The sequence below is a fragment of the Zootoca vivipara genome, chromosome 6, assembly GCF_963506605.1.
Source record: "Zootoca vivipara chromosome 6, rZooViv1.1, whole genome shotgun sequence".
NCBI lineage: Eukaryota > Metazoa > Chordata > Lepidosauria > Squamata > Lacertidae > Zootoca > Zootoca vivipara.
In genome coordinates, this window is record NC_083281.1 from 42,364,155 (window position 1) to 42,380,218 (window position 16,064).

A 16,064-nucleotide genomic window follows, 5' to 3' on the forward strand; every position below is an offset into this window, starting at 1 on the left:
TCCCTTTTCTCACGAGGAAGCCTATTCAGCATAAGGGAATTTCCCTTAAAAAAAAGGGAGAACTTGGCAGCTATGCATACACTCTTCACTATTTCTCTTGAGTACTCATATAATCATTTTTTAAAAAAATTAAAAAAATGATTTCGTATATGTATCCCCAGTATAAGTTTACTTTATTATCACTTAACATAAACAATATGTAAGTCAAGGATGGTGAACACTGCAGCCCTCCAGATTTTGCTGAACTACAGTTCCCATCATCCTTGGACCATTAACCATGCTAATGGGAGCTGGAGTCCAGCCTGCCTCTAGAGGGCCACAGGCTCCCCATCCTTGCAAGAAGGGTTCCCAAAAAGAACATTAATAAAAAACAAAAAACACCCAAGAACAGCAAATATCTTTACAGAAGAAAACCATCTCCATGCTACATTAAATTTCCCTTATCACGCCATAACTTAGTTTTGCATTTCTATCAACTAACCAATGTCTAGTTATGGCTTCAGAAGAGGGAGAAAGTATATTCTCACCAGTCAGCAGAAAAGACTGTGGAGGGAGGGAGGGAGGGAGGGAGGGAGGGAGGGAGGGAGGGAGGGAGGACAATTGTGTCTGCTACATGACTTGGGGAGAAATTTTGTTCAGTTCACATTTTAATGCAAAGCTCCCAAACCTGTACTTCCCAAAACAACAAGTGAACTGAAACATGGCAAACCTTGAAAATTTGCACTTCTCTGAATTTTGCAATGCGTTTCTCCAACAAAACAACGGTTACAAAAATGTGTGAAAAAGATGGTGCCTTGTGACAAAGCAGCAGCAAAGCCCATTAGAAGTCAAGGCCTCTCTTTTAACAGGGGACATTAAGTTCTCCTGTGAAGTCACACTGAGCTTAAGCGAACTAGTGTCACACCATTTCCACTCATTGTACAGGATGCCCCTTTCTGGTGAACTGTGCCCCAGCTATGGATCAGATCAGCCTTCCTTAGATGCCCCAAATTCTCTTCCTACAAGGCTCGAATTAAAAAAGAAAGGGAAAACAGAAAGAGGTTAGGTGATGGTACGTCCCATGCATGAGTCAGAGGAGAGTGACAGAAGGATCAGGCTTTACTCTTCAGGACACTTCATAGAAAGCAAGTGAAGTTAACATAAGTAACCTCTGAATAGCCATGCGTTGGATGAGGCTGCCACGCACTCCACTTCCTCCCGCCCACCCACCATTAAGGAAGATGTAACAAACGAGGAGGCCGTACTAACCAAAGCAGCACATTTTGCACACGAGGTGGGCATTCAGCTCCCTCTCCCTTCTGAAGATGTGCCACATGGACCCCTCAGATCCCAGCGCCATTGGCATCAAGTCCTTGGTTTGCAAGAGAGCTCTTCTATCTCCTGGTTTCCCCTGGAGTCTGTTATCCTCAGCGTGGTCTCCTAGCCCCATGCCCTAGCTGCCGGCTTCCTCACCACAGCTCCTCCCACAGCTTCCTCCTTCGTGATCAGCAGCGAAAGAAAGCGTGCACGCGCATGAGCCTCCTTTCAGAACATCTCTGCAAACAGTCCCAAACAGAAGGGAGCCTTGGAGGCTTCAAAGAAAAAGGGGTTCACTTTGCAAAAAGGTGCCAATGTCTTCCATAGTTAGGGAGAGACAGCAAAAACCCTCTGAGCCACAAGCAAAACAAAAATAAGACAGTGGTCCAGCACAAATATTTCAAAACTGCCACATCATCACCAGACCTCAAAGGGGCAGGCAGCCACAGGCCTCAGCTGTGCATGAAGATTCAGCAGCGGCAAGGAGGTTGGTCAATATCCTGCCTCACCCCAGAATGGGTTATACTTCATTCAGTCACTGCAATGTCCTTGGTGGAAAGTCCCTATTCCCACCATCACCTTTGCACTCAAGAAATGAGGTCAGGTCAAAATAGATGTAAAAAGCATGCAGCAGGTCCAGCACTTCTCAAGAGAGAAAAGAGACTGAGAAAAAGAATCTATTCTTCAGGTTGAGCAAGAGTACAAATCCAAGACACACTGCAAAGGACAACTCACAACTACTCAGGGACTTGGAACAGAAGAGGAATTTTCCATTTCTTCAGCTTTTGTCCTCTAAAAATTCCAACTTCTGGTCAAAACTCAATCGCACCAAAGTTGCCACCTCCATGCAGCAAGCAGCATATGGGAGTTAGAAGGTCCAGCCAGCACCTCTCTCAAGAGAACTCAGCAATGCAGCTCCAGGCTGTTTGCCTCCTGGTTCTAATGTGAACTCCCAGAGTCACCAAACAGACTGAAACACTAAGGCAGAACAATAGGCTGTTCTTCTTTCTCTGCATTCATTGTGGGCCTGCAGCATCTTCACAAATAAAACATCCTCGAGCTGAAGACAGTCCCCAAAAATTCCAGAGCTCAGCTCTGCAAAAGCACTAGCTCAGCAGAAGACCACGCCATTTGAAGAGGGCAATGGTTTAGCGTGTCCACGGCAGAGATAACGGGGCTAGCTTATCAGCTATCTTCCTTTTCCTCTTCTAAATATAACTCCACTTCAGTCTCTTTGACCCAAGCTGAGTGCTCCCCACTTCCAGCAAGTTAAGCACAAAGCTGCAGCATCACATAAGCACCCTGGCAGCGACCAGGCCCAGCAGAAAACATCAGCTTCTGGCTTCCTTCACTGCCACCCAGGAAATAACTCCATGAGTACTCTGTCCGATGCTTTTTCTCATCACTTAAGAGCCTGTCACCCAGCCTTACTCCTCCTGGGTAGATCTTGGTGTCTAATGAGATTAGCCCTCCCACCCCCAACATACACACACACACACAGAGAGAGAGACACTATCCTATCCACTGAGCTAAGAATAAGTCTCTTGCTCCTTCTCACCAACAACATCAAGGTCTTGCCAGCTTATCTTCAACTGCTTAATCTTTCCCCAGAGAGTCCTTCTGATAAGCAACCTGTTACCACCCGACTGCTCAGCTCTCAGCAGCCCCCGCTGCTGCCTCACTGGCTGGCTACCCGCTATCCCACCCTTGCCCACATTCCCCCCTTGCCCATCCAGAAGATAACCAACCAACCGTCTGGCATTCCTGACCAAGGCCAAGAACAGAGGCCACAGCAAAGCGGCTATTGTCAGTGACCTGGCCTGGCCTAACAGACGGAAGGGGGAGCAGGGAGGGAGGCTCGGGGCAGCTGGAGGAGCTCAGCACAAAAAGACAGCAATGGGAAAAAATAACAAACCAAAGGCACTTCTCAAACAGAGCAAAGCACGAACTCAGCTGCGCCCTTTGGAATAGTCTTTACAGCAGCCTTCTACAACCTTGTGCCCACTGGGTGTTTTGGACTGCAACTCCACCTGCCCCAGCCATCATGGCTACATGGTGATGTGTTGGGCTGATGGGAATTGTAGTCCGAAATGTCTGGAGGACACCAGTTTGAGAAAGGCTGCTGCAAAGCCTCCAGCAATTACAAGATCCGCAGCTGGACACCGCAAAGGCTGCCTTATGAAACAGTCATGTTCCGATCCAATACACAGGATAGGTAACTGGGTTCCAGGTTCTCAATGGGTTCTATAGCAAGGGACTAACCAGAAGCATGCACTTGATGAAAGAAAAGGACTGACAGCACATAGGGATACAGAAAGCTGCCTTGTGCCAATTCACCTGACTGCCAGCAGCTCTCCGGGGTTTCAGGCAGGAATCTTTCCCAACCCTATAACTGGCAATGCTAAGAGGAATTGAACCCGAAGCCTTCTGTATGCAAAGCAGATGCCCTCCTGCTGAGCTGTGTCTGTCTGTCCATCCCTAACATACACAAAATCACATCCTGCTATTCTGGGCTTAGTTAAACCAGAGCAATGCTCATCAGCTGGTTCTGTGATTACCAACCACTATGATTAGGATGACCGTCAACTTCAGTTGTCTTCTATAAGAGGGTTTCTTTACCCAACCATGATTCAACACCCACACACATTAACAAGGATTTCCACAGTGTTGCAAAGGCCACGCCCACTTTGCTGATGATCTTGGGCCATTCACAAGTCACCATGTCTCTCTGGAAAAACTGTTTCCACCAGAGATTATAGCTGTGTTCTCTCAAGCAAAGACACTCAGCAAACAGTCACTTTCTCATGAGGAGGTTTCCTCTCCTGCTGACTTCTGAGTCCAGCACTCATCAAGGGACTTCCCACAAAGAGGCTCAAGGCTGCTTTCCCAAACAGCAGGTGAAGCCCGCGCACAAAGAGAGCAAATGGATCAGACCATCAAGAATATGCACTGAAGCCCTGTCCCAGTTCAAAGCTAGAATAGAATAGACTTTAGTGGGTATATATGCATTCCTTCCTATATCACTGTCTCAATTTCAGGCCCTTTCTGAATTATCCCTAGCATGGAATTTGCCTTTTTCACTGCCTCTGCACATGAAGTTGGATTTCCACTGAACACTCCTCCATAACCTCAAAATCTCTTTTCTTGTTAGTCTCTACCAATTCAGGCACAGCCAGTGTTTGTCCCAAAGTGAAGCCTTTTACACTTGCACAGAACCCAATTCGCCTTGTATTCAAAGAGGTCTTTGCAATCCATTTCGATTTCATCTGCAAACTCAGCCACCTCCAAACACTATTTATGAAGAAATTGAAATAGCACCAGTCACAATTAAGATCCATGGGAGACTCCATCGCTCACTTCTCTCCTGTGTGAGAACAATCTACTCCACCTTCTGATTTTTAACCATTTATTTGTCCATAAGAGAATCACTACATTTAGGCAGACTTTGTCAAAAACGTTTCTGAAGTCCAAGTCAGCCACATTTAATGCAATAATCTTCAACCTTTTCTGACCAGTAAATCATCCTTAACCTAATCATGCATTCGGGCTCCACTTCTTACAATTTTCTACTGTAGGTTTGTACGGTGATGCCGCTGCTGTAACAAACCCAACCTTAAGGCAGGCTGCACTGCTGGTGAATCACGCCTTTCCATCAAATGCTTGTTGATGCTCTCAAATAACCCCAAAAAGGCATTGGAGCAGGACTTACATAAGAACATAAGAATAGCCCTGCTAGATCAGGCCAATGACCCATCTAGTCCAACATCCTCTTTTCCCAGTGGCCACCCAGGTGCCTGTGGGAAACCAGCAAGCAGGCCCTGAGCACAAGAGCATACTCCGCCCTGCAGTTTTTTGCAAGTGGTATTCAGAAGCATTACTGCCTCCAGCTATGGATGGAAAGCATAGTCATATAGCTAGTAGCCATCAAATTGTCATCTCCTCCATGAATTTGTCTAATCCTCTTTTAAAGTCATCCAAGTTGGTGGCCATCACATGCTGCCTCTTGTGGGAGTGAGTTCCATAGTCTAACTATGTGCTGCATGAATAAGTCCTTTCTTTTATTTGCCCTGAATCTTCCAACATTCAGCTTCATTGGATTCCCATGAGTTCTAGTGTTATGAGGGGGCGGGGGGGGGGAGAGAACTTTTCTCAATCCATTTTCTCCATGCCATGCATGATTTTATGAACTTCTGCATGTTGCCTCTTTCTTGCCTTTTCTCTAAACTGAAAAAGCCCAAACGCCATTTCCCTTTGCAGGGGAGCTGCTCCAGACCCTGGACCAGTTTGGTTGCCCCTTTCTTAACCTTTTCCAGCTCTACAATATCTTCCTTTGCAGAAGCCATGCTAATTCTTCCCCAGCGGCACCTGTTCTTCTTTGCTCTCTAATCCTTTGTTCTAAAAAGAGTTTTCCAAGTGCTGAATTTTAGGTTTGCATGGTGCTCTGGGATGTTGCGTGGAAACCAGAATGTTAAGGAAGTGTAAGACTGAAGATCCCCATTCATAGAAATGAGGCAGAAACGTACAAAAGGCCCCAGAGACATAGCCACATAGTGCTGTCACTTAGGAAATTGTCATCGTGGCATAAATCAGAATGCTCTTCGACCAATGAACACCGGTGACATGCAGAGGGGCTAAGTCACGGGCATCACCTGAGTCAACAAACAACTCATTTAGTTTCCTCAAAAAACTACAATTCCCAGAACTCTTTGACAGTTAAAGGAAGTACTGAAACTTTCTTATGTGCAACAAAGAGTCTCACAAGTCTAACCCTCTGGAAGCTTCTCTTATGTGTGTCCTGCAGAGTCTCCTGCATATTCAATGACATCACTGACCCAGCAGTGCTTCTGGGCTGTTCCTGACCTCTTGCCATCAAGCAGAAAAAGAGGACTGCTGCTTTGAACAAGGTCAGGTGGAAGAACAAACAAACACATATACTGTACACAGAAAGAGAGGGGGGGTACATTTTGGTCCTCAAATAACAGTACCTTCCTGCCTCCTGCTCTTCGTCCAATACAAGATTCCAGCAACTCCAAGAACGTGACTCAAGACGAACACAGTGGGTGGCAGGAAAGTGCCATTCAAAAGGGGCATTTGCCTCCTGGTTCCCGCGCCGTTATCACAGATCCCGAGTTTTAAATTCCTCTCTTGAGGCCGCAAGCGCCCAGACACAGCATCACACGGAACAGGGCAGGCAAGAACAGCAAAGGCACAGAGTTCAGATGAGAGAGAGAGAGAGAGAGAGAGAGAGAGAGAGAGAGAGAGAGAGAGAGAGAGAGAGAGAGAGAGAGAGAGAGAGAGGAGAGAGAGCTGTCTCTGGAAGGAGGGGGGGATTCTCTTCGTCTCTCATCAGCCCATGGGGTGGGGGAGAAACAGCCTGCCCTCTGTTGCTTCCAAAACAAAAATGCCCGACGGAGCAAGGGGACTTCGAACAGAGAAAGTGAGCAAATGACCGTCCGGGTGACTCAAACATCTTTCCTTGGCATCCACCAACGTGATGAAATGAACCAACTTCAGCCTCTCTTCCCTCCCCCCCCCTTCAAGAGAGAGAACGTCATGCTCTTAAATTTCCATTCCTAAGCCCATCGGAATGCCCACTCTCCAAGCAGACTTGTTTGGAAGAGAACAGGGAAGGGACTGCTTGAGGAGCCAGGACAGACAAGGCAGAGCAGGGTTTCTGCTAGCTCAGGACAGGCTGCCTAAAGAGCAGCCTCCCATTCAGCCCTTCTGGATGACAGGAGGGGGGAAAGAGAGACCAGTTGGCTCAGTGCTTTTTTTAGTTCATTGAATTGCAAACCTCAGGAGGTGCTGGCTGGGGCTGATGGGAGTTGAGTCCAAAACAACTGGAGGGCAAGAGGGCTGGGCTAGGCAGGTGAGGGGGTGTGGCTATGCAGATGGGCAAAGCCTTGGTTCTCAATGGCCCCTGGAGCCGAGATCAAGGACAGGCCCCATCACAATGATGTCCTTTTCACTTTCTGCCATAATGAATGGGTGCCATTTACTCCTAGGGGGCAAAAGTGAAGCCCTGAGCTTTGGGAGTTTGCTGGTGTTGGGTGGCTTGACCTGGGTTGTTAAGAGCAGATTAAAACCAAGGCATTAGAAAGGACTTTGCCTGGCACTAAGAAACAGAAGAGCTGGTGCCAGACAAATCCATGGGGGTTGTTATCAATGGCTACTAGCCATCATGTTTGTTTACCACCTGCAGCATTTGATACATGCTGCCAAAGGTGCTATTTGATCACGTCCTGCTTGCGAGCTCTCTGTGGGCATGATAATGGATGAGCTGGGCTTTTGGCCTGGTCTAGAAACAGGACTCTTCTTATGCTCTTGGTGTCCATGGGGAGAGTGTACCAAAGCTGAGGTGCCACTTTCAAAAAAGGTCGTTTCTGCCATCACCATCCCCCACCCACCTCACATCAGGTGGACCAGAAAAGTCCCTCCAAACACATCCAGGGGGTTGGGCTGTACCATGTGGGAGTAGACAGCCCCAAGGCTCCCAAGGCAGTGTATGTGTACATGCCATGTGCAACTATGTGCAGAGATAGTGATGTGCTGCACACACAGGTGCCCTTGTGAGATATAAGCCTTTCCTTCACTCACGCAACTCCACACATGCCCATTTGCCCACAGGAATTTTGCTAAACAAATTAATGAAGAATTGTAGATTGTATGACCTTCGGGTATTTTAATTATGTGCAGAGCATTATTATTATTATTATTATTATTATTATTATTATTATTATTATACACTGGTGGCACTATACAAATGATATTAATAATAGTATTATCCTGGTTTCAATGCTTTGGCCCAATATAGGCAAGTGGCACCCACAGGTTAAGAAATCCTGATCTTTCCAATTCAGAAATGCAAAGCCATAGAGCCATCAATGTCTTCCAAGGATGGAGGGGAAACATTGCCACTTTTGTTCGCAGTGGCTACATTTGGGGTCACTGGGAAAGGCTCACCATGCCAGGGATGGGAGAAGACAGTGGGCGATTGTTCCCATCTGGCTCCGTTTAGAGACAACCTGACACTGTGCATCCCGGTTTTTGTTTTTTTTAAAAAGGAGGTTTTCACTGATATGTAAAAAAGCAAAAATTCTGAAAATACTACCGGTACATAAAAGCCTAGTGTAGTATTTAAACAAGCACAATATTTTCACACCCACACCCCATACCAAGATACTGTAAGAAAGCCTTCCCCAACTGAGTGCCCTCCACCGCCGTTCCCACTGGGGCTGAGGAGAGTTGCTGTCCAGGCTACTATTTCTTCCACAAGTATACCCCAAAAATGTCTACTTTCACAGGCTTGCTGGATTCTTTGCATTTAATTTAGACTGATTCCAATCTGGGTCTCAGGTCAAAATAAGATAAGAGGAAATCCAGTCATCTCCATTGTCTGTTGATTAAGACATTTCAGAGCCTGGGAGATAAGATATCCAAAGGTTCACCTAGAGATGGGAAAAATTATCCGTTTCGGTTCCTTATATTTCCATTATTAAATTCAGTTCTCCAAAGTTCCACGTTAGTTTGTGGACTTATTAAAATAATAATGCCACTCTACTCTATCCTCTGCAGTGTAAATATTCGCCCAGAGAATTAACAGATGGGAGTTGTGGCTTGAAGAGACCAGTGGGAGGATGAAGAAAATAGCACATCTTTCAAAGCATGTGTGGAAAAGTTTGGGGGAACCCCCAATCCAAAGTGACAGGACACCGTGCTGGAAGGATTTTTCTCCACCCACCCTTTGTGAAGGAAAACCAGTAATAAACTTGATGGTGCAGTTTGCTTCCTCGGCCACTGTGCCCATTTTGCTGCTTCTTCATATGAAATTGCTAAAAAATACAGTAAGCCTCTATTGTGAATGGAGCAACTGAAACAGCCGTGACCATCACAACAGTCCAAATGACACACACACAGAGAGGGAAGAGCCACCAGAAGCCACCCAAGAGCAGAAAGAAGGACAAGGCGTTCTCTGCACACGTCCTGTTTGAGAGACTATTGTATGCAGAGAGAAGGGAGGCAGGAGGTTAAAAGGGGATGGGTTCCAACAAGGACAGGGTACAAGCTCAGCCAAATGATCCTCAGAGGAAAAATTCAGTTCAAAATTGTCTAGAGGAGCAAAAGCTCTCCCTCCCACTACACTGCCAGGAGTCGGAGTCAGGGGCAGGCCAGCAATAAAACACCCTGTGTCAGTGATGTTTACTCTTCATTCAAAAAAACCCCAAACAGTGCAGGCCTAGTGACCACAGCAACTCTTCCCAGTAGATCTTGCCCCAATGAAGCAGTTGCAAGGATTGAAGGTTCCCACCTTCCCACAGCTCTCCAAGGTGCCTCCCCTGGTTCCATTTCCCAGCAGCCTAAGGCTCCATTGTCTTGTCTCTCTTTGCTCCTCCCTCTTAATACCTCTTCTGGTCCTGGGAGACAAGGACAAAGGGGAACTGGTTGCAGCAGGATGGAGAGACTCCATGGCATCTTCAGCAGCCTTACTCATCTCCATCTCCTGTCCCCCTCCTCTCCTGCCTTTGATTCTGGGCTGCTCTCTGCCACAACCTCTTCCTGCTCACTAAACCCTGTAACCTCTTCAGCTTCCAACACCACCAAGCAAGGAAAGCATCATTTTCTGCCAGTTCCCTGTGAAACCTCCTAGTGTAGCTTCCATCCCCTCCTGCTACACTGCAACCTGGTCCCTTCCAGATATTTTGGACTACAACTCCCATCAACCCTGATCGTTGGCTATGCTGGCTGGGGTTGATGGAAGCTGCAGTCCAAAATGTCTTGGAAGACGCCATGTTGGGGAAGGCCGGCCTATTTATAGTCCCTGTGTGCAGTATACCCTGTAAGAGGCAGGGAAGGGACAAAAGAAACTAGCTGGTTAAAAAAATAGGTTTGTGCTGTCAGAGAGACAGATTTCCAGTCTCATGCCCCAAAGGTGGACTGTGCTTGACTACAGATGCTGAAATTGTGGAGGGTGGTGACTCTTGTCTACTAAGCTTAAAAAGGCCAAAATCCTTCTGAAAGCAACACAGTGTATAGGCCAGAATAAAGGGAAATACATTTTCACTTCCAGGCAATTTAACTTCTTTTCTCCCTTGAGAAAAAGAGACAGTGCACTTGGTCTAAGTGTCCTGAGGAATTACTTAGCCCCTGCGGGAATGTGACAGGAGATAGCAATTCTCTCAGCTGAGGAAGGTTGGTTGGCCACCTCACCCACCCCAGACAATTACCAAGCTACAAAAGCAGCTGGAAAACACAGCAAACTTGTAATAATAATAATAATAATAATAATAATAATATTTATACCCCGCCCATCTGGCTGGGTTTCCCCAGCCACTCTGGGCGGCTTCCAACAGAAAAATAAAATATAGTAATCTATTAAACATTAAAAGCCTCCCTAAACAGGGCTGCCTTCAGATGTCTTCTAAAAGTCTGATAGTTGTTGTTCTCCCATCTGACATCAGATGGGAGGGCATTCCACAGGGCGGGCGCCACTACCAAGAAGGCCCTCTGCCTAGTTCCCTGCAACTTGACTTCTAGCAACGAGGGAACCGCCAAGGCGGCCCTTGGTGCTGGACCTCAGTGTCCGGGCAGAACGATGGGGGTGGAGACGCTCCTTCAGGTATACTGGACCGAGGCCATTTAGGGATTTAAAAGGTCAGCACCAACACTTGGAATTGTGCTCGGAAACCAAGGTTTGTTGGATCAACTGTGGGGCAGCTTGTGGTTTGTTCCACAAACCATAGCTTAAAGAAACTCTGGCACAGCATTATGTGAGAATCAGGCCCTCCCTGCTCCAATTCACCCCCACATGCACATGTCCATGGTCCTTCCCCATTCTCCCCTAAGGAGAGCTAGGGGACATTGCCTTACAAGAAAACAAAAACAAACATTTCTAAGCGATTCAGATTCTGTGCCAGATGCTTCAAGAGGCAGCCTGTGCATGGAAGACAAATGACCCACAACTGATCCCACAACTGCCACATGCTCCAGTCAGAGTTTTTAAAAGATGCACAAATGCACAGTTTATTCATTTCCCGAAAGAGACAGTTGCTGTGGAACTCTCATCTGCAAAACTCCCAGCCCTTTATGCCAATTCTTAAAGAGATGTCTCTTCCGTTCTCAGAGCTGAGTCACCCTCTGGCTCGGCTCAGACCAGTGTGTGTGTCAGGCCAGTCTGCATACTTACTCGACATTTCCCTGGTGAGTAACACTTTCCCCAGCCTAGCACTCTGTGACTTTGCAAAGCATCAGGGGCCTTATAACAGATGTGAGAAGCTGGCAGCAGTTCAAGAGAGCGCAGGTCCACCAAGCAAAGAACCAGCCTTTCCCACTCCTCCCAGCCCGAATCCTGCTTCTTTATATTCTTCCCAAACTCAACTGTTGAACTGAAAATACCCTCTCATTAACAGAAGCAGCTCTCTGCAAGTGGGAATCACAGACTGGTTGTGGGTGCAAGGTGGGGAAATCCCCTGTGCAAATCTTGGCCACAAACGCATAAGGAGGCTTTGCCCAAACTGCTTACATGCGCTCGGCCTCAGCTGTGGCACTGGCAGCACCTGCAACAGTTCAGGTTTAATATTCGGTTCTAATGTTTATCTGATGCTGGAAGGCACTTTGGGTTCCTTTTGGGGGGGGGGGACTGCTAATATATGTCAGATATTACATCACCACCACCACCACCATATCACCACTATCACCACTATGCAATTCTGGGCTGCATCAATAGGAGTATAGCATCTAGATCAAGGGAAGTAATAGTACCACTGTATTCCGCTCTGGTCAGACCTCACCTGGAATACTGTGTCCAGTTCTGGGCACCACAGTTCAAGAAGGATACTGACAAGCTGGACCATGTCCAGAGGAGGGCAACCAAAATTGTCAAAGGCCTGGAAACAATGCCTTAAAAGGAACGGCTTAGGGAGCTGGGTATGTTTAGCCTGGAGAAGAGTAGGTTAAGGGGTGATATGATAGCCATGTTCAAATATATAAAAGGATGTCATATAGAGGAGGGTGAAAGGTTGTTTTCTGCTGCTCCAGAGAAGCGGACACGGAGCAATGGATTCAAGCTACAAGAAAGAAGATTCCACTTAACATTAGGAAGAACTTCCTGACAGTAAGAGCTGTTTGACAGTGGAATTTGCTGCCAAGGAGTGTGGTGGAGTCTCCTTCTTTGGATGTCTTTAAGCAGAGGCTTGACAGGCATTTGTCAAGAATGCTTTGATGGTGTTTCCTGCTTGGCAGGGGGTTGGACTGGATGGCCCTTGTGGTCTCTTCCAACTTTATGATTCTATGATCATTATGGTTCAACAGCCAAGATTGTCCTGAATATGCTGGATTATAGTGTGATCTGTCTTGCCCCACCACAGCTGTGCCAAACTGATGGATCCTACTCTTGACTTCAGTAGGGAATTCCAATCGGAGGGGGCAGGAGAGGGATGTACACGCTTGAGATCCAGCCCCAATGCAATTCACGCTGATTACAATGACAGACATTGCTCTTGTAGTGAAAAGTTTGAGACAGGGAGTGTGGAGAAGGAGGGAATGGAAGAATAGTAACAAAGGCCTTTGCTACCCCAAATAGCTTGTTCATCTATTGGTTTGCTGAAATGATCCATATCTTTCCAAGTCCTTGCTAAAGGAATCCCTAGTCTTTTGAACACCTGGAACTCAAAAGTGCATCAGATTATTTAAAACCAGCAAGCGAGCACCTGTCTGCTTAATTAGCTGCACCTGTACCAATGGGAAGAGTACAGGTCACCTTGAAGCAAAATTTGCATTTTGTTTTATCAGTGCAGAAATGCACCTAGCATAATCCCCAGGGATTGGACCCAGTCATTCAAGTTATCCAAAAACCCCACAAAGCTACAAACTCCTGAAGCTGAATCCAAACTACAGTAGTTCCTGCAGTACCTGCTTGCTAAGCAAAGATTACCACTGCAGAGTCAGTTCAAATCCAAATGTACAACCAGAACAGCAAGGCAGGGGGGCAAGTCCCTTTGTGTCAAAAGGATGCTGCTGTCGAAAAGGCTTTTCATGGGCTGCTTGTGTATCCCGGGAGACACAGATTGCCCTATCTGAAACTTTCATGGAATTGAATCTGTTCACAAGGGACTCCCACCTTCCTTAGCACAGAGGGTCTTAAGGTCTGCATATGAGCAGAAAAAGATCAGAAACTCGTCCCCAAGGAAGGAAAGCCTTTTACTGGACAATAGTGCAATCTAATAGGGATGGCAGAAAGAGCAGCAGCAGCCTTTAGGACAGATGTTCAACAGAGACTACTGTAGTGCAGATAGACAGTTACTTAACTGTGGATAATAAGAAACATCTCCAGGAGGGCAGTATGGGAAGTTTAGGTAAACTGTGAGAGCACTGATTCCATATTATTTTCAGATCATCATCATGCCCCCAAATGACTAACACAGTAGGAGGAACATGTGAGAAGTCATGAACAGATGAATGTCCTACTGGATTGGTAAAGTGGTGGTGCAATTATGTGCAATTCAAAGGCTTGCGTACATATCAGTCCACAAAAGAAGGCACTGACTATCTTTTCTCATTTCTCTGGTGTAATGCGCTGAAAAGGCATACCACAATTCCACAAGATTGTAGAAAATCTACTAATTGCAGCACTGGATAATAAACCCAGCTTTCTGAGAATCCCAGCTTGTTTTCTTCTTTTTCAAGCAACTTCCTAACCCTTATGGTATTGAAGGCAGGCTTGAACACAGTCTGTGTGCAATGCTCTCACTGTTTTGCTTTATTTCCAAGGGTATATAATGCCCTGGAAGGTTCCTTCCCCTCCACTCCCCTAAATTTAACGGAATAGGTTTGTTTTGTTTGTTTGTTTAGTAGAGGCCAATAATGTGCACAAAAACAATCATTCAAATCTATGCAACTTGTATAATCAACTGTACGATCTGGTGCAAGTTTTGCTGTTGGCGGTTCTTTTAAAGTAAAGCATGTGATCTATTTTTGTCCCATTCTTTGCAGTGCCCGCCAGATGGCGCTGCAGAAGCACAAAACTACAACCCATGCAATTTATAGGATTGGGGGGGGGGGCTTGAGAGAACCCTCAAAAGCATCACCTACCAGTATCACTTCAAGCAGGGAAGAGACAGAGAAGCCGCAAGCCAGCAGTGCAGGCGTGGTTGACCCACTTGCATTCAGGACCAGTACGCAGAGCTGCAGAGCGGATAGTTTGTTTGAGGGAGGGAGACTAATGCAGAGAGAGGTTGATGGACAATATATACGGTTCCATGACTTTGCTTGAAAACAGACAGATGCAATGGGGCTGCAAGAGCCATGAAATGGGGTGTTCTAAGGGTGGGGAGGAAAGAGCATGCACTTTCAAAGCAGCCTTTGCCACTGGTGCCCTACAGATCCCATATGATGCTGGGGCTGATGGCGTTTTCAGTCTGACACATCTGGAGGGCACTAGGTTGGCAAAGGCTGCTTTAAAGTAAAGAACACAAGGGAAAAGTGGTGAGCCTGTTTCTGGAACACACAACCAGAAGTGGATTTACCACAGACTTCCATCCAGCCCCCTCCTCATGATTACCTTCTTTTACCCAAGGGTCCCGCAGGAAGTGTGGGCTACAGGACTGTATCTGTGGGTTAGCAAAACTGCTCACCTGAATTGCCATGTATATACCCGGTACTGTATAGCCTTTCATAATTTTTTCTTCATTTCCAAAATGAAAAGAGCCAGGGCTGAAACTTGCTTGCAAAGGAAGTACATGAGAAAGACCTTTCAGAACCAGACCAATAGTCCATCGAAGAACGTCACCCCATCTCCAGCTGTGGCCAGAATCAAGCCATTTTCAGATGCACCCACAAGCAGGGCACGGAGGGAGCAGCCTGCTCCAGTTTGAGCGAGCATCTAGAATGCTGAGGTAGGTTGCCTCTGGACCTGGAGGTTCCACTTAACCATCAGAGCTGGCTTTTACCGAGAGGCCTCTCACTCTGAATCTGCCTAATGCAGCTTTCCCCAATCAGGTGTCCTCCAAATCCAGCCATTTGTGTGTCTTCTCTAGCTCAGTTGGTTAAGACTATGGTGCTGATAATGTATGGGGTAACTGCATATGGCTGCATTGCAGTGGGCTGGACTAGATGACCCTTGGGATCCCTTCCAACTCTACAACTCTGTGATCTCCATGAAATGTTTTGGCCCACTGCAACACGGCCATTTGGGCTGATGGGATTTGTAGTCCAAAACTTTGCAGGGCGGGGGGGGGGGGTTCCCACCCACCCCAACATTTTTGCAGCCCAGTCAAAGTGAAACCCAGAAAATGTAAAGAAGGACCCTAAGCTCTCAAATCCAAGTCTCCCATAGCATCACTGTGTTCATAAATGCAAACAGAAATTGATTAGGCAGTGGATGAGGGGAAAGACTACGGTAGGAAGAGGATTTTAATCCTTCAGTTACAGGAAACCTGGCTGTGAGGTTCCAACTGTGCTTTCATCATGTAGAACAAGGAAATCTGTATAAATATCTCACACATGAGACCCTGAGTCATCCATTGTACTTCTTGCTCAGAGAGGACACCATTTATCATGCAAGCTAGAAGGAGTGTCCCCCTCTCCATCTCTCAGACACATTTAAGAGCCACAGGTTACCCTCATAAACCCCCAGGATGTCAAACCCAACTTACTTCCTCCCTTGAGGAGAACATCACTAAGAGCCTGAGCACCTCTGAGCAACTAGATTCAGTATGCAACCTCTGGAACCCTCTGCGCTTGCTGGTGCCACTCTATGAGCTGTGGGAAGAGGA

At 46.7% G+C, this 16,064-nt stretch overlaps 1 protein-coding gene across 10 annotated transcripts in view; it reads right to left on the minus strand.

Moving 5' to 3' along the window:
- The window catches only part of MACF1 (microtubule actin crosslinking factor 1), a 291,507-nt gene that overhangs the window by 217,863 nt on the left and 57,580 nt on the right, over nt 1–16,064 (minus strand). For 2 of the 10 annotated variants that reach the window (XM_035119753.2, XM_060275853.1), the window contains exon 1: nt 1,249–2,957. The exons of 3 other annotated variants lie outside the window; for them this stretch is intronic. In XM_035119753.2, the coding sequence (XP_034975644.2) occupies nt 1,249–1,429 (181 nt within the window). In that variant the 5' untranslated portion in view covers nt 1,430–2,957. Of the gene's footprint in view, nt 1–1,248; nt 2,958–6,281; nt 6,531–16,064 lie in introns of those variants that run through there. 5 more of the 10 variants (XM_060275864.1, XM_060275863.1, XM_060275854.1 and 2 more) reach the window with 4 other exon arrangements.